A 25,524-nucleotide genomic window follows, 5' to 3' on the forward strand; every position below is an offset into this window, starting at 1 on the left:
TTATACCTAATATCCTCATATCTAACCCTAATAAAGCAATTTTGAAATTATATACATTTAGGTTTTTTTTTATTTTTCAATTTTACATAGTGTGATCTATGAATCTCTCAATTAAATATTTAAAAAGAAAGCATAAAATTAATATATAACGGTTTTTTTCAGAAAGTCGCTTATATCTCGGAATCTATAAGTCGTAGTAAAAATTGTCTATGTAATAATTAAGAAAGAATTAACCGAAAAAACTCACCTTTAACGTCCCCCCTTTCCCGAGTTCTCCACCCCCCACTCATCAGAACTTTTTCTTACTTAAAGCTTAGATATTACCAAAGGAACATGTTATAGTATTTTATGCAACTGTTGTTTAAGAGAGGTCAAAAAAGGCGAGTGGCGTGAGTAACAATAACAACAAACAACAACCGAAAATTGTTAATAAAGACGCCACTAGTATTTTTTGACTCAGTTAAACAACGTTGCATACAATACTTTTTCTACGACCAAGCACTTACTTTGAAATGCAATGAAATAATAATAAAAATGGATGATGATGATTGTTTCATGTCCTAATGTGATAGGTTGTTCAGTGCGTGGGATTCTTAAGGGGAACGAAAATTTTATTATTTTTGCGCTACGACGCACGGTTTAGGAGATACAGCCCTATAAATATTTTTCTTCCTCTTTTTCTTTTTTTTTCTTTTTTTGTGTTTTTTAAATCTTACTTAGGGGTTTCTTAAAGGGGAACGAAAATTTGATTATTTTTGCGCTACGACGCACGGTTTAGGAGATACAGCATTATAAAGTTTTTTTTTGTGTTTTTTAATCTCTTTTTTGTGTTTTTTTTTTAAATATTAATTAGGGTTTCTTACAGAGGAATGAACATTTTAATATTTTTGCGCTACGACGCACGGTTTAGAAGATACAACCCTATAAAAAAAATCTTTATTTTTTTTGTTTTTTGTGTTTTCTAAATATTACTTAGGAGTTTCAAAGGGGAACGAAAATTTGATTATTTTTGTGCTACGACGCACGGTTTAGGAGATACAGCCCTATAAAGATGAAAATAATCGTACCATTAACCAAAACATGTATATGGTTTACTCATCTGTCAGAAATGACAATTAAAATTAGATTGGAAACAATGTATTCCATACAATATTTTTTAAGTGGTGATTACACGAAGTATCGTAAAAGTGCCAAAAAGATACTGCGTGTATGCACAAATATTTTTTTGGGGAATAGACTAAAGACTTGTGTTGATAACTATAAGTTAGGGGTTTAAAGGTGTGTGCACGACCCTTTAAATGACAAATAAAAGTACGGGAGTAGAAAAAGCAAGTTTCAATACTCTTATTTTACCCGAATGACATTATTACTCGTATTGAGTAATTCGGCAGGGCTATTATTACACTTTGTAAAATTGAAAAATTAAAAAAAAAACCTAAATGTAAATAATTTCAAAATTGCTTTATTAGGGTTAGATATGAGGATATTAGGGATAATTTGAGGTATATTTTACAAAAAAAAATTATGGTATTGTATCTGGAGAAGCCCAAACTTGGTATGTTTTGAAAACTATTTTTATTATAATTTAAACAAAATGACTGAAATGTAACTATGTGATATATTTTTAGCATTGGCTCAGAAAGCCCTTTCGTTTAATACCATACACGATAGGTTTCTAAACATTATTTTTTTATTTCATACAAAGAAACATGACGTCATAACTCCTCTCGTTTTTTTTATTGGTTGGCGCTTCGGGTCAAATTGTTTCAAATGTCCTAAAGATCAATCGTACCGATTTTCAGACCTTTAACACCATTTGCAGCATTTTACTGATTTTCGCGGTGTACCGCCAGCGCTAGAAGTGGGCAGCAAAGAGTAGTATAATATATAGAACAGTCGGCAGTCAACGTTTGTTCCTAATAAATATAACATTGATGAATCAAGGCGGTTTGTTTAAAGAGGGCCTGCCGCGATACCAATTTCGTTATCTGCCACCATTAAATTTCGCTCGTATATGCAAGAGTGATAGAGAGGCAGATAACGAAATTTCCCCCCACCCCCCTTTGGATGGTTCTTGTTTGAGTTATAATGTCACTGTATTGAGGACTCAACCTTTATTTTTAAAGTGTTTTTATATCGACATGACACTGGCTACTGTAGTAAATGCCAAAAAAGAAAAAAAAAACGCTGTCATAGTAATCGTCAATCGAAATAAACAACGTACAAATATCCAAGAAAAATTTGCAAAATAGTATATGATAAATATGTAAAACATCATTAATTATCGAATTAAGATTACATACAACTTTGTGTAAAAAAAATTGAGGCAATTATACAGCCCGATTATACGGGTTACATCTTGAAAAAGAAGAGTAAATATACATAGGTGAACATAATGGTGAACAAAGGTATAGTAAAATAGGTAGGGACATAATTCAGGGTTTACTTGTCTGGTCCACGCATGCTGTACCTATCACGACCACGGCACGGCCGTCTCCTGCTAACTTTTCGCTATAATAGTAAAATCATAGGTCTAATACCTATGATTTTAATATTATAGCGAACAATATTTCATGTTCATGATCTCGAATTTAAGACTTTAGCTTAGATTTATGGCGTGCGGCCTAGCGCGCGTTGCCTCTATGAGGAGCTGTCAAAGCGCTTTATATCTGTATGCTTTTGATGATGCGGATCAGCATTCTTATCCAGCGGGGCAAGCGGGCAGCCTGCAGAAGGGCACCCTACCGCACTTGGTATAGGTCACTACACTCACTACCAGGATTTAGGGCTAATAATTTATTTATAAGTTTTTAATACCTTTAAACGAGCAATTCTTGTATATTTATTTATTTATTTATATGTATATATATTTCGGGGATCTCGGGAACGGCTCTAAACGGATTTAGATGAAATTTGCTATATGGAGGTTTACGGGGGCGCAAAATCGATCTAGCTAGGTTTTATCTCTGGGAAAACGCGCATTTTTGGGTTATTATATGTTTCCCGAGCAAAACTCGGTCTCCCAGACATTAAGTTTTTAATTTAAGTGTTTTTATCATGTTTCATATTTAAACTTACAGATGTGAATCACCAGCAGAGTTTTTGGAGAGGTGTGGTTTTCTTATTTCCTGTTACCAACCTGAAACACCATACCTACTTAAATATCAGAAAATAATAAAGTGAAGAAAATTAAATAAAGTTGAATGCTTAAAAACTTTAATGTTTTATTAAAATTAAAGGAAAAAAAATGTGTAAACTAAAATAGATCTAATTTTTTTATTTGTAGTTGAATAACATATATGTATTTAATCTCCTTTAATTAAAAATCATCTCTGAGTAGATACATATTAAACAATAGGTACTTTTAGGTCTTGGTAGTAATGTTAGGTCTTATGACCTACTGTATTTGACTATATTACTTACCAAGACCGAAGCCTGACCTGTCAGTCACCAACTATTTTGATGCTCTTTGTAGGTAGCATCAAAATAGTTGGTGACTGACAAAGTTACCAAGTTACTAAGGTAGTAGGTACCTATATAGTAGGTAGCAGTAGCGCAATATTTAGTCAAAATATTTTGACTAATTTAGATTACTTTTATGCCAAAAAAGTAATACAAGCTATTCATGTTCCACTTAGTAATAAAATACGGACTTTTCTGAATATGTGGTTTACGAAATGTGTTAAGAGCCAACAGGAGTGGTCATTTCTCCATACAAACGTACTCGACTGTTTCCTCCGTGGGTTTTGAAGCTAGAGCAATGATTTTTTTAACACAGATTAATATTGTCAATATCTGTGTCGGACCGTTTTGCTTTTTTTGATATTTTTGTTTTTTAAGGCGCTAGAGCCCTTCAAAAATGGCCAAAATGGCCTAATTGACTATGCCGCAATGAGAGGCGTGGTATTCAAAACTGATATCAATTAGCCAAAAAAGCAAAACGGTCCGACACAGATAATTTCATAATCATTTAGATTTCCAAATTTGGTTACGATTGGTTAAGTTTTGGAGGAGGAAACAGTTAAAAGTAAACAGGAAACAGGAGGTTTCGTACTCGACCTCGATATTTGAGATTTTTACGCAGGATTTTTCACCTTGTCCTTATCGCATTAGTTTTAGGTGCCGCTTCCGTTAGCGAGACGGGTATATTTACCTAAAATATTTAAATCTCAGCTCCTGTTGGCTCTTAAGGTACAACTTGTGGTTTATTAACGTGGTTTAGAAATAGGCAGCTTGAGTTGAGAGAGGTGATGAGTAAATTGTTTCATTTTTTTACAATTTTGAGCGTTTATAGGAGAATGTGTGGAGCAAGCATTATTTGACGTGTAGGTGTGGGTTCAACAAAGAGATCGCTTGTCAATAAGGCATTCTTGCTGTTAAAATTCAATTATTAATAGCCTTTATCGACATTCAGCAATGTAGTCCCTTTTTGATTGATGGAAATTGTCACGTAAGTTCCACTACTCGCCGCCGCATCGCCTACAGCGCATTCGTTGGTCTATCGCTCACAAGATGTCATTAATTCATGTAAACTTACGTACTGAAAAAAAAAAGTTTTACTCTTTGCTATAAATTACCCTTTCGCACGTCAAAAACTCCAAGATGGAGCCGAAGGTCATAGAGAAAAAAGTCTACATTTGGAATCATTACTTGTCAAAATTTGACATTAGCAATCCACAGTTAGGTGACAACCAAACCAAACCATTATAAACCTTAAAGTAATAATAAAACAAAGTTGTTTTTTGTTAAATTATTGTTTGTACCAAATGAACTTCAGCACTTGATGAACTTCAAATGAACTTCAACAGTTGAATTTCAAATGACGCGAAATCTGACAGTTGTACATGTCGAATAGGGGCCCTGAATTAGAAGATTAACTCGACAAGGCCCATTATGGTCGTCCAAGCAGATAATTGTTATTTGATTAAGCAAATGGTACAACGACTCAGTGGGTTCAGATATACATTACTCGAGACAACAATACTCATATTAGCAGTAGCATGCCGCAAGCCGCAAAGCCAGTTATAGCTGGTCAAGCAAATAAATATTGTCAGTAGAAAAAGGCGGCATGAAAAATCGCGGGTTAGCAACACTACGTTTGAATTGTTCGAAAATCGCGTGTCATTTATATTTTATTCTGTTTTGTTTACATTTCATCGTTGTTCGATATACAGTCAGCAGCAGAAGTTGCTAAGCGGTCAGGTGTTCAAAATGATCGTGACGCGACTTTATTGTTAAGGGAATAAGAGCGTGTGAAGGTTGTGCTGCTGACTAGTGCTGACATTGCTGCTTTTTGTTCGTTTCCTAGAGATAGGTACCATACTTTAGTTTTCTTTACATTGCTACTGACATATCCAGCTTGACGGACTATAGCGTCTCTCATGCTATTTTTCGTTAACCCGCTCATCCGCTTGGCACAACCGCGCCACCTAGCGGACGCCCTGAGTATGCTGCGCTATAAACGAAAAATTCCTTGTACATTGTACAAATACAGAAAAGAATAGTATGGCGTATCAGAATTTCCTATTATTTATGACGAATACAATGTGTGAAACCTTTACGAGCACGTGACGGCTTTACGGGTACAGTCGCGCTCGTAAATATGTACAGTCGTAAACGAACGTTGCCTGTATTGTTTATTAGTTCGGTTTATTGTGTGACCGCGTTGAAAGCAGTTTTGAAATTGTGGCAAGTGTACCGGCTGTTTGAAAAATAAAAGATTAGCAGCCTCTGTGGAATTAATCAAGCGATGCAGCCTTTGATAAGGTTTTAAGTATGACGTGTTTCTCATTCGCCATGACACAAACTACCGCCAGCCATTAGGATCGACACAGACGCACTGCAACCCGACTGCAATTTGTATGGGAACTGCTGTATGAATTGTTCATTTAAACAGACAATGGGGTTGGCAACTGCCAAAGGTTTGCATAGATGGCGCCATCATAGCTTGCCCCTTTCTCTAGGTTTGTTCTATGAGATTTGGCTTATAGGGCTGGAATCCATAAAATTATAAGAATTTGACACAATTCTAGGCATTGACAGGGCAAGCTACGAGTATGCTGGCGCCATCTGTTAAATACTTCGACCGGCCAACCCCATTTAGGATATATTTTCTTTCCTTAGTAATATGTATAAAAATCATAGTGTAAGCGCATTTTCCAATATCGGTTCGGATCTGACAAATTTCAAACATTCCACGCCTGAAAGAAAACGCTAGCGATGAAATGTGAAAAACCTTCAGTTTAGCAGTCTTGCAGCGTTCCATATCCTTCATAAACCGTCTAGACGCTTATTTTATTCAGTTCCTTGGGGAATAACGCTGCATTCTAACGTATATACGTACTAGGGCTTCCAATACCGGGATCCCGGTATTTCGGGATCCCGGGATCCCGTCTTTTTAAACGCATTTTTCAATACCGGTATTTTTAAAGGCAATACCGGGATCCCGGTATTTTTAAAAATGAGGGAAATGCTCAGTATAAACCGTTTAAATCCATTATATTCGGCTGTATCAAAAAGCTTACTAAACGTCAGACGCATCTAGAGTTGACCAAGAAAAGTCTGCAACGATTTTGATAGCACGCGCAGTGCAAGTGTTATATTAAACGTCAAACTTCTATGAAATTATGACGTACAAATAACACTTGCACTGCGTACTGCGTATGCTATCAAAATCGTTGCAGACTTTACTTGGTCTAACTCTAACTGGCCTCTAGCCCGCATTTTATTATTGAAACAAGATCGTTGCCTAATGCGTCAGATAAATATTTGGTGGTTGGTGGTGGATGAATCCTGAAGTTATGTGAGTGATGAATATGATGATAGTGACATTAACACATAATTTTTTTTTAATTAGGTATTAGTATGTCCCACTGCTGGGCAAAGGCCTCCCCTCTTTCCCGCCACTTCACTCCGTCCAATGGACACATAATTAGTTCTTATAATTTTATCAAAAAATAAAACGAAAGAGCAAGGATAACTGTAATAATGGCAAACCAATTTTGACGGAAATTTGAAAAAATGTTGTCTGGTTGGTTAAGTTGGACTACAAATGTGACTGGTGAGGTGAAGTCAACAAATTGGATAAAATTATTGCCAATCCGGAGTGTGAAATAAAATTATTGCAGATGCGGCATTGATTGTTTATTGTTGTAATAGCTTTTAGGACATATCTGATATTCCAGTGAGCCTTTCTAATTCCCCTTTTTAATAAAACTATATATTTTTAAGCGATTCATATCCAATACCGGGATCCCGGGATCCCGGTATTGATGAAGACAGTTTCGGTATTAATACCGGTATTGTAAGAAGTCCGGTATTTGGAAGCCCTAATACGTACATACAGGGTGGCCAACTTAGAGGTATACAACTTTTTTTTGCCGTCATTTTATTTTGGCGGTAAATATGACAGTTATTGCATGAAAATTATTTTGTGTAGAAACGGCAAATTTATTATGTAGCGTTTTACGACGAAACAACGTGTTTTAATCACTAAAAACAATAGAAACATTAAAAATAACGTTTCCCGGTCGATTAATTTCGAGAAACGGTGACATTGACTGGCCCCCAAGATCGCCTGATTTAACTGCTCCTGACTTTTTTCTGTGGGGCTATCTAAAGGGACGTGTCTATGCTAATAGGCCAACGAACCTTCAGCAATTAAAACAAAATATTCGAAACACTGTCGCTGAGATAACGCCAGAAATGTGTGGAAAAGTGATGAAAAACGCGATGAAAAGGGTTCGCATCTGCCATACTGCTAGAGGTGGACATTTGTCTGACATTATTTTCCATGTGTAATTGCTGACCCTACATATTATATTTAACAAGGAATACTTAATATTTTTTATGTTTTATTTTGTTTTTAGTATTTGGTGTTATAGCGGCAACAGAAATACATTATCTCTGAAAATTTCAATTGTCGAGATAGATCACGGTTCATGAGTTACAGCGTGGTGACATTAGTTACAGACAGACACTTATGAATTCTGTATCTAAAGGCAATATTTAATTGAATATCAGATCAAACATAAGTGAAACTTGATTGGAAATTGAAACTCACATTAAACATGTCCCACAAGAGACATCGATAAGTCGATAACTACATTTCGAGGTCGGACAGCGAAGTTTTCGAGTTGCAATGTGACCCGATTCAATTTTCCCGCACAGATATCGTCCGCCATTGCTTTGATTTTGTTATGTTTCCAATATGAAATATTATGTTTATCTGCGGCTACAATGTGTCGTTGCGTACCTATAAGTAAAGTTTTAGGTTGTTTGGAATCTATTTTTGGAATGACGTAGAACTTTATACCATTTGTAGTCACAGTAAATTTACTGCCAAAACTTTTAGAACGCTATTTGACTTAGATCCTTATTATTTCACTGATATGTGTTAAATTTGTTAAATATCAAAAAGTGACGCCATCTACACGAGTATAGGGTAAAGGTATGGCGCCATCTTTTCGAGCGATGGCGAATACGCCTCTATTTTAAATTCTCTTTGCTAATAGGTAGTAATAAGTCTGGTGATATTTTTTGATATAAATATGTACCTAAGTAGATATATTATTACCCGTACCTAATAATGCGTTTTGACTACATAATTAGTACAATACTTATCATTAAGAAGTTGGTATCTTCCTCAGAAGTTCCATTTCATTAAATATATATCACAGTTTAAATGCAAATTACTTAACGCACAACTCCGATGCCTACATATACCACATATTTAACACATATATATATATATATATATATATATATATATATATATGTCGGAGCGAGACACCAGAAAGACGTATTGCAGATTACAGTTCATAGTTAGACGCCTGTATAAAATCGATTAGCAATGTTTGGCTATGTATTATTTGCTTGTAACTAAATAATAAAGTTGCGCAGAGAGTATAACGCCATCTATTGGTGTATTGATGAACTAAAATGACAGGTAGAAGGCTTTGGAACGTCAAGAGGAGTATCTTGAGTGAACGTAGGCACGAGCAGGCATTTTTGTCGTTATGTTGGTAGACTGGTCAGGCAGGTTTACCAACTTGAATTGGAGGCGGGAGCGGTTGGCTCCGCCGCTGGAACTGGCTTCCTTCTTCTTGATCGTACCGCGCTAGAGATCGGACGTTAGCCAAGCTCGTGCCTAATTCGCTACGTTCCTGAAGGCTTACACCTGAAGGATTATTCTGAAAGCTTATAGATTCTCACGTTCTTTAACCGTTTAGCTAAGTGTTTTATTCCAAAAGTGTTATTTTGATTTCTTATGTGCCATTAGAAGCTTACTTTTGGAAAATAAAGATTTGAACGATTTCATGTGATCTTTTGTTTTAAATCAAATAATTTTTTGATCCAATTAGTGATTGGTCGTTTTGATTATTTAGTACTAAAATATAGTAGGCACTAGTATGGGTAACGAGTCTGAATGTTTATTTCATGCGTTGGTAGCATACCTACTATTTTGGCTGTGAAGTAATACATCTAGGTACTACCCCCACGCGCCCACCGCCATTAGGACCATCCTTCGCCGATATATATATGTAGTCAAATCCTGAAACATGTATTCTGCATTTCACATAGCAATGTAATTGTAATATCAGAAGCATCAGAGCTCGTCGAGGGGTATTGTTTACCTCCACATCCAGCACAAAGTTGGAGCGTACGTCGAAATTCACTTAAAACTTTGAACCGTCGAATATTGAACCCTCCGGACGCCATTCCGAATGAACTTTCGTGGGACGAAATCTTCATACTATTTGGCAGCTGTCAACTGTCAAATAAACTATATCCCACACCCACTAGGACGGCGCCACCAGCATGCACGAAGAATAGCCTAAACTGCCCAGCGATTCTCAAAGTGTGCTCCGCAGACCCCTGGGCTCCGCAAAGCCTCTTGTTGGGGCTCCGCGAGAATACTTTTAATAATGCGTAAAAATCCAGCTTTTCTATAGGTATATCTGGTCCACTGTGACGAACGATCATTTTTTATTTGGGGCTCCGTCAAATATTTCGCTTTCCACATAGGAAGTAGCAAGGGAAGTAGCGGAGACGTAGTGTGGCCGCGGTACTCGTCATACCGTTCGTCATGCTCCTTCTCATGCTCATCATCATCCCTATTTTGTCGGTTTTTTGGCGCGAGCCAAAGCATAGCGTCGCGATTAATCGCGCGAGTAGGGGCAGGCGTGGCTCACTCCGCGATTTCGTCGCTTTGCTACAGGTAGCTAAAAGTAGGTACATCCGTTCCACACCAATTTTGGTGGCTAGCCATAAGCCGTGCGTGGCGCTGTCGCCACTTAGCGGCCATATCTGTGCTGATCGTAACAGACGCGTTTTGTTAGAGAGTGAGTCTTCTGTACCTAGTACTATTGTTTATTCTGTGGTAGGGGTGTGTGGGGCCGGAGCGGGCAACATCGCGACAGCGCGAGGAGCATAATCTGGCCGAGGTATAAAACTCGACTCACGCGCCTCGCCATTCTTTTGGAACACGGACTGTCCTCAATTATTGACTTAGCAACTACCGCAGTTGGTGCATGTTGAATGCACGGCAGACATGCAGTTAACGTTTTAGAGCTCTCCTATTGGCTGTACGACAATGGACAACATTATTTGACAGTTGACAGATTTTAAATCATAATTTGGTCTGTATTGTTGCCACGTTGAAAGAGATATATGACCTGCAAGGTGACATTCAGGTATCAATAACAGCAACTGTATTAGAGTCTGTGCGGAAAGAGAAGAGTCGTAGAATGTATTGGGAGAGTCGTAGAATGTATTGGGCCCCATACATTCCACTCTCTCTTTCCGCACAGACTCTACCGGTGCGCGTAGGTAGTCTCATCCGCTAATTTTGATTCTGACTATGTTCAATAAACATTTATTAAGTACATAAATTAAAATAAAAAAACTGTCTCCATCTTTCTGGCTTTTGCTCTATTACAGACATAGATCGAGTTGCATTGCATAAGTGGGCCTGCTGTAGGTAATACTAATAAAAAGTGAACGCAATCAGTCTATCTTTAATCAATGAACAAAAACAATAATTAACTCATCAATTCTACTTTTAATTATACATTTGTGACGCATTATCTACGAAAAGACCTTATTGTCGATGGCGCTTACGCCATTATTAACGATGCTCCGAGATAAATACAATGTGGAGCGACGCTGTGCGGCGTAAGCGCCATCGACAATAAAGTCCCTTTTCATAGATAATGCCCCATTTAAATTCGCACACAATACATCCATGATTTATTGTAGTTTCACAATTTGATTACGCGTTAGGATTGACTCATTCCCTCCCACTCTTGCAATGTTTCCCATTCTCACACCTACTGCACTATTGTGCAGTTCATAACAAGCTACAAGTAACCAGTATAACATGGACTTGCTATCCGTAATAGTAGTATTTTTACAAGCTGTTCTAATGGCTATCAAGAGGGGGTGTAAAATCAGGAAATAAAAGATATCGCCTCGGGTTTTGGCGCCCTTCGTTGAAGTTTTCAAGCGTGTTTTCCACACCCCCCCCTCGCCACACTCGCGTCTTTTAAAACTTTTTTTTCTCATTTGCCATTTTGGCGCCCCCCTAGAGCGGCCGCTCCACTCGCTCTACCCTAGATCCGGCCCAGAGGGTCTACCGCGAACCACGTTCGATGTGTTGTCTCCCTGTCTGTCACACTTATGTACAAATTTAAAAGTGCGACAGAGAGGCAACACGTCGAACGTGGTTCGCGGTAGGCCCTCTGGGTACGACACGCGAAACTATTAGCGACGGCAAATTTAGCCTTCGCGCGAGTTTTTAACTTTATCTTAATTACTCTGAAAATATCCTTAAGTATGTTTAAAATTTTACTCGTCAAATCCCTCAACCATACCACTAGCCATTTTATACATTATTGTTTATACACGATTTTACTTCGGAAATCGTTATATATGTATAATAAAATATATATAAGTATTACCGACCAGGGATGTTGCGAACATCCGCATCCGCATCCGCAACCGCGGAACATCCGCGTTATTTTCAACATCCGCATCCGCATCCGCATCCGCATAAAATCGATGCGGAGCTTATGCGGATGCGGATGTCGAACAAGTCGGTACAGGAACGTCTTAGCGGCGGCGTAAGTGCTAGGTAATTTCGTCATTACCTATAACGAAATCGTCTAGATCCAGAAAAGTCGGCGAAGTTACTGTTTATTAAATATAACGCACCTATATTCTTGCTCAAATACTAAACGTTTGGTTTTTTTAATAAAAAAATACTAAAAATGTAATATTTGACGTTTTCTAAGTACCTAATCTTGACATCCGCATCCGCATCCGCATCCGCGGATGTGAGCCCTTAAAAATCCGCATCCGCATCCGCATCCGCGGATGTCAAAAAATCTGCATCCGCAACATCCCTGTTACCGACCTAATGGCTTTTGTTTTTGTCAAAGATCTTGTTAAATTGGTTTGTCGACGTACACAGTAGGTAGTTTGTTATCTTTGAAAATAACAAGGTAGCCCTTTCCGACAATCGTGAATAATCCAGAATACTCACTTGACAAAAGGGCGTATCTTAGTAGAAAATTGTAGTCAGTTACGTCGTTTTGGAATTAGCTGCGCGTGAGTGGCGAAATCGCGTAGGTTTGAAGCTATTGTGGGACAACACTGCTGTCAGTTGAAATAGGGTATAAATTATGGTAAGTTTAGCGAAGATATCCACAGTATTTCCTTATGCAATGAGTTTTATTGTAATTAGTCGCAATTTTCAATAACATAAGTCAACTTTATATTTCCAAAAAAATTATTATTTTAACCGTATTTGAAAAAAACAGTAAGTACAAATTACAGGTACACCTACACGAATATTTTTTATGTACTTATATCTACGAGTATTGCTATATAAGTATTTATTTCTAATTATAACGTATTTATTCATCGCTACTTTACCGATGGATCGCTAGGTACCGCGTTTGCCATTCGCCATGTAGATATCTCCGTAATCCATATTATCGTGACCTCGTGATAATAACAGCACATTAAAAAAAAAACAATTAATCGCTAGTGATCGGTAATTTCGCACAGTCCATCACCGCCGAAATAGCTCAGTTGGGAGAGCGTTAGACTGAAGATCTAAAGGTCCCTGGTTCAATCCCTGGTTTCGGCAGATCATACTTTTTGCATTTTTTTACAATGAAAATTTACAAGAATACACATAATATTATGTATTGTTATTTTTTTCATAATAATTTTTCTCTATTAATGTAATTTTTGTTTTATATGAATAATATAGATGTCTACACGTCACTTCGTACATAAGTTTTATTTTTTTGTAGTATGTATTTATAGTACCCCTGATATTTATTTTTCCCAAGCTTGCACTACGTGCTATACAGTTAATACGTACTTATTACAACAAAATAAAGTGCTAAAATAATTATTTAGCTAAAATTAGACCAAGAATAGTCTGCAACGATTTTGATAGGTAGCACACGCAGTGCAAGCAGGCGTGGCTCACTCCGCGATTTCGTCGCTTTGCTACAGGCAGCTAAAAGTACCGTTCCACCCCAATTTTGGGGAACGCCATAAGCCGCGCGTGGCGCTGTCGCCACCTAGAGGCCATATCTGTGCTGATCGTAACAGACGCGTGTTGTTAGAGAGTGAGTCTTCTGTAATAAGTATTTATTCTGTGGTGCAAGTGTTTTTTTACGTCATAATTTCATAGAAGTTTCACGTTTAAAACAACACTTGTACTACGTGTGCTATCAAATATCGTTGCAGACTTATCTTGGTCGAACTCTAGTATCATTGTAGCTTATTATACATTAGTTGTAATTATATTATCAAATTATGTCTTAATTAGAGACAAACCAAAGAAAGTCTGCAGCGCAATAATTTGACATCGAATTAAAAAACTACATATGGCAATGTTTTTTAAGCAGTCAGTAAACGTCATGCACTATGGTATCTGTTTGTCAAAATCGTTTAAATATTCATTGTGTTTTGTGATGAACGGAATAAACATGGTGAAACCTTACAAAACCGGCGTGCGGGAGTTACTTTTCCGCATGACGAATAATTTTACACTTGTAAAAAGTCAGCACGAGGCGATTCAAGCTGAAAAACGACAATGTTTACAAAATTTGGAGTTGATGACGGGTAAGTGGAATGAAACATCTTAATACTTCACCATATGTACCTACTTAGATAATATAATATTGGTTTAGACTAAGGTTTCACAGCAAATTGAACACACCTAATAGGTATAGGCATACTTATGAACTTCCTCTAACATTTCGAGAAACTCATTGGTACTAGCCGGGTTTTGAGCTCGAACCCACAACCTCCATGCTTATGCTCACGGCATGGGTACCTACTAGTTAAAGCTAAAATTAATTTTTAATATATGTTTATTGTTTTAATGGTTTATTTCGTTTTTCCGAAAACTTTACTTAGTTCGCAAATTGCGGGAAATTTCTCTGTCAATCTAATTACGCCTTAATGGGAGTAAAAGAGAAAGATGCTCGCATATTGAGAACTTCGGTGTTCGCGGTAGGCCCTCTGTACCTATTTACCGCCGTCGCGGATATTACAAAAGCTTATTAATTTTGATGAAGCCAAATGTCACATTCTCCCAATATTATTTATCAATATTAGTATATGTCTACATATTAATAGTGACATCTATTGTTGGAATGAAATTTATTTTACCATAAAAATTAAGCTGTGCGTACAGCTTAATTTTTTCATAGACGGTAAATATGGTAGAAATTTCACAAGTATCAAGACTATTTAATCCATTTTCTGTGGTGTTGTCGCATACTGATTTTTAAAAACTACTTTTAATCTAGCGCTGCAGACTTTCTTTGGTTTGTCTCTACTCTATTTTGACTCACTAATCCAGAGTTGCCATATAATGTTAAATCTTGGTTTATGGTGATGAAGTAAAGTTAGTCTAACTCGTCTTACCTACAAGAAAACGAAGACTTAATGAGTGAGAACAAAGCTTTATATATGTAAGTAATTACATAAGTACAGTACCTATTTTACAGAGACGTTGGGTTAACTCTGTTTGTATAATTTATTCTTAAGGTAATAACACAACGAATAAAATATCGGTACCTAATTTTAAAATCTTATTTCTTTTGGACTATCCTTAAATTGTATTTTTTGCAACAGGTATATTCGATCTAGCTAGGTCTTATCTCTGAGAAAACGCGCCGTTTTGAGTTTTTATATATTTTTCGAGCAAAGCTCAGTCTCCCAGATATTTTTAGTTAAAAAAAATAGAAAAAGTACCTAACGATAAATATTATTTTTTGTTCTTATTTCTAATTTTTTACTTATTTTTCAGGAACTTTTTATATTAAAATTCAAATAAATAATAAGCCCAATAATACGATGTGTCCTTTTTTCGCACAGAGGGTGGATCATACATATTTCCCGCTTATTTAAGACCCACTTAAACCTTCAAATTGATTTACACCCAAAAAGGATTACCAAAACCACGCATAACCTTAAAAATTACAACAAATTGTACATTAGATACATTGTGCCGATTTTGATTTAACGATTTGATGTGGTTTTCGTCTCGTTTTGATAAGACCTTGAGTCATGTCATCAAGCAGTGCCAATCGGCGTTAGCGGCTCGCGATGATTGGTCATCACGAAGTGTAATAAGAGTCTTTTCATTATGCATCTCGCTCACACTTACTAATAGGCGTGAGATTCGTCCGAAAAAGTGAAACCATCTGTAAGAAAATCCGATTAGGGCCGGTCGTATAAAACACGGTTCTAATTTTATTAACTTACTAGCGACGACTTTAACAAAATATACACCTAAATAGGGAATGCAAATCGGTAATTTTTTGTATGGAAATAACCGCGGTTTCGGTTAATAACCGATTATTTCCATACAAAAAATAACCGAAAATAACCGATTTGCATTCCCTACACCTAAACCTTAAGAATCACTCTATTGATAGGTGAAAACCGCATGATAATCCGATCAGTAATTTTCAAGTGTATCGCGAACATACATACACATTCAGAGACAGACGCGGCAGGGAATTTGTTTTATAAGTTGTTAGTGATAGTAAAAAGGGAATGTTACTCAATCTATCTTTACAATGTAATAAAATAAATAAAATATTATATCCTATGCAATATGCATGATTAGGTCGTCATTGTGCACAGCATCTTGACAGATGATTGTTGCAGCGACAGTTTATTCAGAAGAGGTATGTGCGCCGTCGAAGATCGGAGGTGCGGCACACCTTTTCCTATGGCTGTAAAGTCCAATCGCAGCACGACACCTGCTGCCACAAAGATCGCAGGTGAAACGCGAATCCGTTGATGGTTCCTGTGAAGCCCGAAGTCTTTTCTGCTTTAAATCATCGAGCCAGACTTCATCATGCTTCGCTATACCGTCATGTAAAAGGGTTTACTAACGAATGGGCCAAAAACCTAATGAAAAGATGCCTATTTGTCGCGAAGTGACAATTTGATCAAACATCTTTTTGGAATATAATATTAGCCAATAAAAAACGTTTGCTAAATAAGTTTTTGTCCTAATAACATTTGACAAAGTAAAATCATGCCAAATGATAATTTTTATTTTTATTTTTATTTTTATTTTTCAGGAGTACCAACAGCTACAAAAACAATTTGACCAAATAAATTATATGCGAAGTGTAATTTTGCTAAAAGTTCCTTTGGGAAATGAAACTATTGCGATAAGTTTGTTGGGAAGTGAAAGGCGAAAGGTATTTGGCCCAAACGAAAGTACACCATGTAAAAGGTGTGCCGCGATTAGGTCGTATCAAAATAAAATTAAAACCATAACAACTTATTAAAGCAGAATCGTTCTCCATAATCCGGTGGCAAGCGCGGCTTACCCTGACGAGGGTATCTTTCCCTTGGAAATTGTTTAAGCGGTTTGTCTACTCACCTGGGTTTAGTGTAATGTACCTGTGGATTATTTACTGCTTGTGTTAATTGTTTTATTTGTTTTTTTAGGGTTTAATTATGTTTATTTATGTAAAGGTGTGATCTTATTTATACCGCCCAAATGAGGAGCTTTTCAAACCAGCCAAATTCAGCCCAAATCTAACGGAAATCGGCCATTGGCAATTATTCTTGGTAGTAAGTACGTGCCTAGTTGCCTACATACATTTTATTATTCGTTATAAGTAGTACAACATCGATTTATGATTTATTTATTTATCTCTGTACAACATCACTACATAGTATGTATGTATGTAAACACTTTATTGTACATAAGACAGGTTAAGATACAATTAAAAGAAAGTATACAATGTACAAAGGCGAACTTATCCCTATAAGGGATCTCTTCCAGTCAACCTTTGAGCAATTGAGAGTAGACAAATGAAAATGACAGACAAACGAACACATGTATATACTGAAAAGCAAATTATGGTTCAATTATTACCCAAGTAAATAATTAAAACCTTTAGCCTACATTCTAATATAAATAGTATAAAACAAAGTCGCTTTCCGCTGTCTGTCTGTCCCTATGTATGCTTAGATCTTTAAAACTACGCAACGGATTTTGATGCGGTTTTTTTTAATAGATTGATTTTTTTATAGTGATTCAAGCGGAAGGTTTATGTATAATTTGTTAACCCGTGGGAAGCCGGGACGGGTCGCTACTTTGGTAAATAAACCCAAATGTCAGGATAAGACCCAATAATATACTTTTGTTTCCATATTTCTCCCCCAGCAGATTTCCAAGCATCCATTAGCACAAGTTTGACGTGAAGGCTGTCCAGAACCCCCGAGTCTCGAAGTTACGAACGCAAATATGATTGCCGACTGAATAATAGAAACTGTTCGGTTTAGCTTCCGTGTTTTTATTGAAATGAACACCATTTGTTCACAGTTATTCAAATGTTTGTAATCAAACTAAAGTTTTGTATAACCCTCAAGTTAACTGAACGGATGAACACGGGTCGCCCGCGGTACAGGGGGCCGATTTTTGAATTTCGATCGCTCGATTTCGTCACTCGAAAATCGGTGGAAAACGGCGAAATGCTAATTTTTGAAATACGAGCGATCGAAATTTGGAATCTATTGGTATTGACCACTCGATTTCAATTCTATTAGTAGAATTTAAATGCCTAGTAGTGGAGATATTAATTAACGAAATACACGAAATCGAGTGGTCGAAATTCAAAAATCGGCCCCCAGTTCGTCGCTCGTCGGTCGTTCGGTCGTCCCGTTTTCTTATATTGATTTGAAAGGGACGACAGTAATGTTGCTGCTTTTCAATTTCTAAAATTTCTTATCGGACTATATTTTCAGACCCATACTAACTTCAAACCTTCAAGAGCCAGAGCGTAGGGTAGGTACTCTCATCTTGAAAGCCAGCAACGCGTTTGCGACCCTCGGTGTAGCAGGTGTCCATAGTAAGTGCTGTGGACCGAAGTCTATATGAGAGTTGGTTAGGACTTTTAAGTATATATTGCAACTGGAAATCCGTAAGCGTGGTGTAGGGTATATATGGCGCCTTATATAGGTTGCACTCCTTGTATAGGAAGTGGCTATACTAACGCCATCTGTTACGCCGATGAGACACCACAGCCGTTTTCACGCATATACTCGTTTAGGAGGTACGCGAGTGAAATGCGCTGTCCATTTTGATAATTTATTAAGTGAAACTTGTTGCTTGTCCTCAGGAACTACCTCCTACGACACGGTCAGGCCGCTGGCGTACCAGGACGCGAAGATCTTCATGCTGTGCTTCAACGTAGCTGAGCCAGAATCCCTCCACAATGCTGCAGCCAAGGTATAGTTATAAACTTAAATAAATGTCATATACTAAGAAAAAGTGACCCAGGCCTCCAGTGCCCCAGGCTGGAATCGAACCAGCGTCCTCTGCTATCGCGGCAGGTGCCTGTTGTCATTCGGCCACCGGGCCACAGCGGCATAGGTCGAATTTTTCCAAGTATATGCACTTCTTACTGAAGGCTTATGGCGCCCCCTGGCCACCTCTAAGGTAGAACAGTATGGTTCGACCTTCTAACTGGATCATCTCAGGTCTACTTGAAATAAAAACAAATTAAAATATTTTCTGAAAATAATAAGGTAAGGTATAGTTAGTGCTTCTGGGCATTTCCCACAAATCGACAACCATTGTGCCTTGCGTGAAACGAGGTAGCGCTACTCTAACTCTCCTGTATACTTCTACCTCTTTGCAGTCTAGGAGAATGTGTTTTGTTATTTCCTCTTCTTCCAGCCGAGGTATATTATAAATGTGGAACTTTGTATCTAAGTATGTTGAAAATTTGTTGCTTAATCACGCAATGACGTATTTAGAGTTTCAGGTTTTCTATCTCGAAATACACCCTGGATAAATAAAAACGGGTTGATAATTGGAACGTCTACTGTCTAAGTCTAGTAAGAGTATACATTTTTTACTAATTGAACTTGAACAAAATGTCACAAAAGGATAGGAGGTCTCCAAATTAGTCAACGGCCTTGCTAAGGCCTAAATTCCAAAAAGTTTAAAGACCTCTGACTAAAGTTATAGGAGTTTGTAGAGAAAATCTTGTCTGACATAACTAACCCGATGTTTTTTCCTCAGTGGTACAGAGAAGTTCGTACGCACGGCGGCTCCGCTCCTGTACTCCTGTGCGGCTGCAAAGCTGACCTCCGACACGATAAAGAGACCCTCACCATGCTGTCCAAGCTTAAAGCACACCCTGTTACAAGCGAAGAGGTAAGTCACCATCATTATAGCCGAATATGTTGTAATTATTCGGTAAAGAATACGGCAAGCTTTCCAATGAATGTTCGTAATCGGCCGATTTATTCGGTTAGTGCCGAATGTTCGACAATAGTTATTTACGATACAAGTGCGGAAAAGAGGAAATTCGAAACGAGTGGCGTTAAATTAGAACACGACCGAAGGGAGGGTTTTAAATCGACACGAGTTGCGAATTACCTATTCGCACGCGTATCGTACGTTTTACAGTACATATGGCCATTTAAACTTTCGACATACCCACGGAAAGTGCTCGTTTCCGCACTAGTTCGGGAAAGTACACATACACACATACATTTTTTATTGTCCAGTATCTTGTTGCAACACTGTGAAATATAAGCTGATCCAGAGCTTTTCAAGTATTAATAATTCTCTGTTTAATCCATAGACTGATGTTTGAATAATTTGGAGAGTGTTGCACATTTCTTTGCGAGTCCTTTTGCCTTTTGACTAGTTTTGACCTGTTTGTTCCTAGGAAGCGATTTATGTTTAGCTGTTAATAAATAGGTAAGCTTATTTATTTTTCTATGATTTAGATATTCAAAACTTTGTCCTTATACCTATACCTAAAGGTGTATGTAAATATGTATACCTAAAAGTTCTGGTAGGTATTAGGTAATTACAGTTTCAAATAATTTACCGTGTTATTAGAAAACTGTATGGCCTAGTTCCAAAGGCAACGCGTGATGATCCCAATTGATCAAGCGTTGGCATTCCTCAGTATTAATAAGTCCAAACTATTCGAGGGTCATTCCAATAAACTGGAAGGTTAGGAATGAGTGATTAAATCGTTATTCGATTGAATCAGAGTATAATATAGAGTAGTTTATCTTCAAACTATAGATAAACGAATACTAAGCCGAGTAGTAGATGGCGAATATAGCGGTAAGGCTTTTGCGGAACTATGCGTAGGTTGTCTAGTGCTAACGTTTGGCTATCTATTGGTCACTATATCGCACGGCACTGTAAAGTGCCATTTTTTTGCTCTTTTTCAGCAGTAAAGTTTGCGGCTGTTATTATTCATTTGTCTATACTTCTAATAAATGCATCAAAATAAATGACGATTTTGATATTGTTAATACTACCTACCTAGGAATAATCCGACTCGTGAAAGTGACATAGGTACTTAGCTAACTTTTACACGTGAGCGTGACTCCTGGGGCCCGTTTCTCAAAAGCTTGTAGCTTGTAATACAAGCGAATGTCACTTATTGACAGCTTTTGTTAGAAAGGGACTTCCACTTGTATTACAAGTTACAAGCTTTTGAGAAACGGGCTTCTGTAATCACTTCAACGCGAGCGGTATACCATATTTTTAATTCTGTGTTAATTGGCGATGCCAAGTTTTGACAGTTCGCAAAATTGCCGATATTTTATTATCAGCCACGTTATTTTCGTATTTATAGCTAAAGTTTAATTCAATAGAACTTGCTAACTGTGTAAACAAACCGCCATACTAAAATTGACACTAAATGTCAAATTACTAGTAACTTTTGTTTACATAGTTCGCAAGCTCTATTGAATGACACTTTACGCCACCATTTGTCGCTTTCTTTAGCCGAATCAGGGATTAGGAACGAGTACCTACCTAGTTGTAGCGTCCGAAATGTATGGGTTAAACTTGAATTCCTATAAATGTTGTCAGATAGATTACTGTATTTATTCCTTATACTGTGATATTTTATCCAACACCGAGACTTGAGTTTGATCATAATTGAGGCCTTAGGGATCGGCGGGGGATTCCCTTAAGACTGAATTAATCTATTTGCGTCAGTTAGCGTCGAAATGATACGAATCGTGGCGTTTATTGGATTTTTGCTAGTCTAGATTAATATTTAATCACGTATATAATGAATGCGTTAAATGAAATTGGTTTTTGTGAACATTTTTAAATTATTTTTATTAAATCCATTCGGAAAAGGAACATTAACCGCCGGCTTCATGCGGATTTTATATGTAGGTACTTTACTTAAATCCACACGAAACAACGAATAATACTGACGAATATTATTTTTCCTGTTTTGTTTCGAATTTTGTACAATAAAGTGTTTTACTACTACTATCTACCTTACTATCTACCTTAGCCTATTCTGACACAATGGTAACTACGGAACCCTACACTGAGCATGACCAGACATGCTCTTGGCCAATATTATTAGGTACGTTTGGTTTGAACACTTTGAACTATTACGTAGTTTTATAAAATGCAATCTAAATCACAGTACTTATTGAATATTAAATTTAAATAAACTTAAATTCTTTGCCTGTCAGTTTTATCCCAGTAAAAAGTCCTAGTTAACAAATATTTAAAAAGAACTCACCTTTTTCCCTCTAAATCCTAATAAGTCGGTAGATTCAGAAACTTTCCAATGAGCTTTTAAACAGCGAATGAATTTCCTCTGGTTCCGAGATTACTGGACGGGAAACCTTATTTCAAGTAGTTTTTGTGAAACGATTTTAGTTTAAAATATAAAAGAACTTTTTCTATTAAGGTAAACGCGACTTCGAATTATCCGTGAGTTTTTGTCGGATTTCGTCGAGTTGAGTAATTTACTGTAACAAACCGTATTCGGCAAATATATTACTTATCTATCTTATACTTTTAAACGAGCAATTCTTGTATATTTATTTATTTATCTATCTTTCTTATACCTTTAAACGAGCAATTCTTGTATATTTATTTATTTATATATATATTTCGGGGATCTCGGAAACGGCTCTAACGATTTCAATGAAATTTGCTATATAGGGGTTTTTGGGGGCAAAAAATCGATCTAGATAGGTCTTATCCCTGGGAAAACGCGCGTTTTTGAGTTTTTATATGTTTTCCGAGCAAAGCTCGGTCGCCCAGATATTAATTTATTTAACAAATACACAGTTTAAGAAAACTATTTAACATTAAGTTACTTTTGGACAGGATAATCACTTTTACGATAAAATTACATAATATATTCATAACGATTCGATGTAATTTTAATTATTGTCAGAATATAGGTACCTACATAGTCAGAATAACTAACAGTCGATGTCAGATATTTACAGTTGCAATAAGAATAAATCAAAGAGTTTTGCAAATACGATACGATACTCGATCACGATATCGATATCGATAACACATGAGTATACTAACACATTTTGCAGACATATTAAGAGCCCATCAACGTGCACACTAGCGCCACTGCTAAATAATCGTGAAAAAGGGGCCGCTACGGACTACATCAAACTAGTTTCTATGTTGCTGGATTCGTCAAACAATCTATAAACTCAAAACAAAAACGGCCGTTTTAACTTTGGACGCATGGTTTGACGAATCCAGCAACATGAAAACTAGTTTGATGTATTCAAAAGGTACTTTAATACAAGACACAGTCCGTAGCGGCCCCCTTTTTTAAATATATTTCGTTAAATTTAAATAATCACGATTATTTACCAGTGGCGCTAGTGTGCACGTTGATGGGCTCTTAAGCTCGCAGTATTGACTTTCATTAAAAAATGCGTATTTTTTGTCTCACCCACATGTGGTTAATGCTTCCAAAAGCTAACATTTCCCGTCCTTTTCAGGCATTAGGTGTAACGAGACAGCTTGGAGCCACGACCTATGTGGAGACCTCCGCGCGAGCGTCCAGCAAAGGCGTCAAAGATGCCTTCGAAGTGGCCGCCTTTGCCGCGCTGGGGAAACTCAACAAACAGCAAATGAAACAAGTGAGTGTATACTTTATATGGGGCATTATCTATGAAAAGGGACCTTATTGACCATGGCGCTTACGCCGCACAGCGTTTCGCGGCGTTGTATTTATATCGGAGCATCGTTAATAATGGCGTAAGCGCCGTCGACAATAAGGTCCCTTTTCATAGATAACGTCACATATTAATACTGATAGTCGTAGAAAATATTCGATTCTGTTTACACCACCTTTATTATTAATTTCAACACACACAGTCACTTCTTAAACGAAACGACACGCATGGGGCAAAGTTTTTGACCAACATGTTCATAAATATGTAATGCGCAGTATAGGTACAAATAGGTTAGGTATATGTATGTTGAAATAACAATATTTGTGACGTTCCACGGCAAAAGGTACCTTATGGCAGTTGGCGCTTACGTCGCATAGCGCCGCGATAATAATAGCGCGCGGTGGCGGAGCGGCGTTAATAATAGCGTAAGCGCCAACGGCCATAAGGTACCTTTACCCGTGGGACGTCACATTTAAACTTTTCCTTCATACGCCACACGTAATTAATACGTAATTTTCATTTATTGAAATAAGTACCCTGTGTGGCTCTATATTTGCAATGTCATTTAGATTTAGTTTAAACCATTGAAATCCGATCAAACATGCAAGTGCGGTTTTCAATAGTTAATCGAAAATGTTTTGTGGTTCCACAAACCTACTCAATGAAATATTTTATATATGATGCAGTTACTGTATTTGGTAACCTACTCGCCGTACTAAATTGGAAAAAGGTTGATCAGTCTCCACAAAATATTTTTCAATAGGTACATATAATCCAGATGTGTAAAAAAAACAAGTAGACCGGCGTTGACGGATTTTTCAATCAATCAACATTAATCATCTTGCTAACGTTGTCCCGGCTTTTTGCACGGCTCACTAAAATCACACACTTCGTTTTCGATGACGGGTGATCACTGATCACCGATCACGTGATGGTTTCTATAGAAAATGAAGTGCTGGCGTCTCGGTCTGTGCCCGGGCCATTCTAGTGAGCAATATCCTTAAAAGGGAAATTATGAAACTAGTTACGTACATCGCAGTAGATCTGAGGGCCTACAGCGAAAATTGAAAGTCGCTAATTGTGGGGATCTTTCTTTATTACTCCAATGAAGGCGTAATTAGAGTGACAGAGAAAGATACCCGCAATTTGCACAAAACGCGACAGTTTAAATCCTTAGACCATGTTAAGGCGACAGTCCATTTCCAACCGCAGCTGCACTACTGTTCATTTTACTATGGAAATTGACAGTAACAGCGACGCGTTCAGTACCAGTAGTGCTGCGGTCAGGAATGGAATGGTACCCTTACATCCATAAAATAGCCTTACACGGTACAACGTGTGGGGACAAAATTTCAAAGTCCACTTACTAGGTCAAGTGGGATACCATTTAAAGAAACTCTTTAGTTGCACATTCTTTTTTTTCTATTTCCAGCAGAAACAGCAAGTCGGCCGCAGCAAAAGCAAGCGCGACCTGAAGGCAGAGCTGAAGGGGCGCGCCAAGAGCTGCTGCGTCATGTGATCCGCGGCCGGCCACCCCTCGCGGTGGCCGCACGACGTCTAAGCCATCGCGAACGCTCCCAGATAAAACCTAAGCGCCGTTAGGAAGAATTCAGACAAAGAGCTGCTAAATGTTTAAAAAAACGTTATAGCTCTTGCCCAAGGCGCCTTGAGTATTTGAACAGAGGCCTAAGTGCTAAATATGAAGAATTCAATCGTTACATAGCTGGAAAATGTCATATAAAAAAACGAGGCCATGACTTCTTGATATGTAGAATGCTAGAAGAACGAGGCAATTGGGTACTTTCCTCTACTTAAAATAAATTATTTCACACCGTGCGCGAAATAAAGCACCAGATAATTATTAGAAAAACATAGATAGCAGTTATTTTTAAATACTATTTCTATTTAATAAATTGGATTGAAATATAAAAAGTAGGTGAGTTGACCGTGACGTCACTACACACGTTTTCATATAAATTCCATATTAGAAAATCGTTTTGACAGTTCTAAAAAAGA

At 37.3% G+C, this 25,524-nt stretch overlaps 1 protein-coding gene and 1 non-coding gene across 4 annotated transcripts in view; both read left to right on the forward strand.

The window, feature by feature from the left end:
• The window catches only part of LOC134654215 (uncharacterized), a 189,546-nt gene extending 164,403 nt beyond the window's left edge, over nt 1–25,143 (forward strand). For 2 of the 3 annotated variants that reach the window (XM_063509682.1, XM_063509683.1), the window contains exons 4-7: nt 18,684–18,793; nt 19,592–19,726; nt 23,332–23,472; nt 24,941–25,142. In XM_063509682.1, coding sequence (XP_063365752.1) covers nt 18,684–18,793; nt 19,592–19,726; nt 23,332–23,472; nt 24,941–25,027 — 473 coding nt within the window. In that variant the 3' untranslated portion in view covers nt 25,028–25,142. Of the gene's footprint in view, nt 1–18,683; nt 18,794–19,591; nt 19,727–23,331; nt 23,473–24,940 lie in introns of all 3 variants that reach the window. The other variant, XM_063509684.1, reaches the window with a different exon arrangement.
• Trnaf-gaa (transfer RNA phenylalanine (anticodon GAA)) lies at nt 13,081–13,153 on the forward strand. Its single transcript has one exon. It is a non-coding gene; the product is annotated as a tRNA-Phe (tRNA).
• Nucleotides 25,144–25,524: the final 381 nt, after the last annotated feature.

The sequence above is a fragment of the Cydia amplana genome, chromosome 14 (genome assembly GCF_948474715.1).
Source record: "Cydia amplana chromosome 14, ilCydAmpl1.1, whole genome shotgun sequence".
In the NCBI taxonomy this organism is placed as follows: Eukaryota; Metazoa; Arthropoda; class Insecta; order Lepidoptera; family Tortricidae; genus Cydia; species Cydia amplana.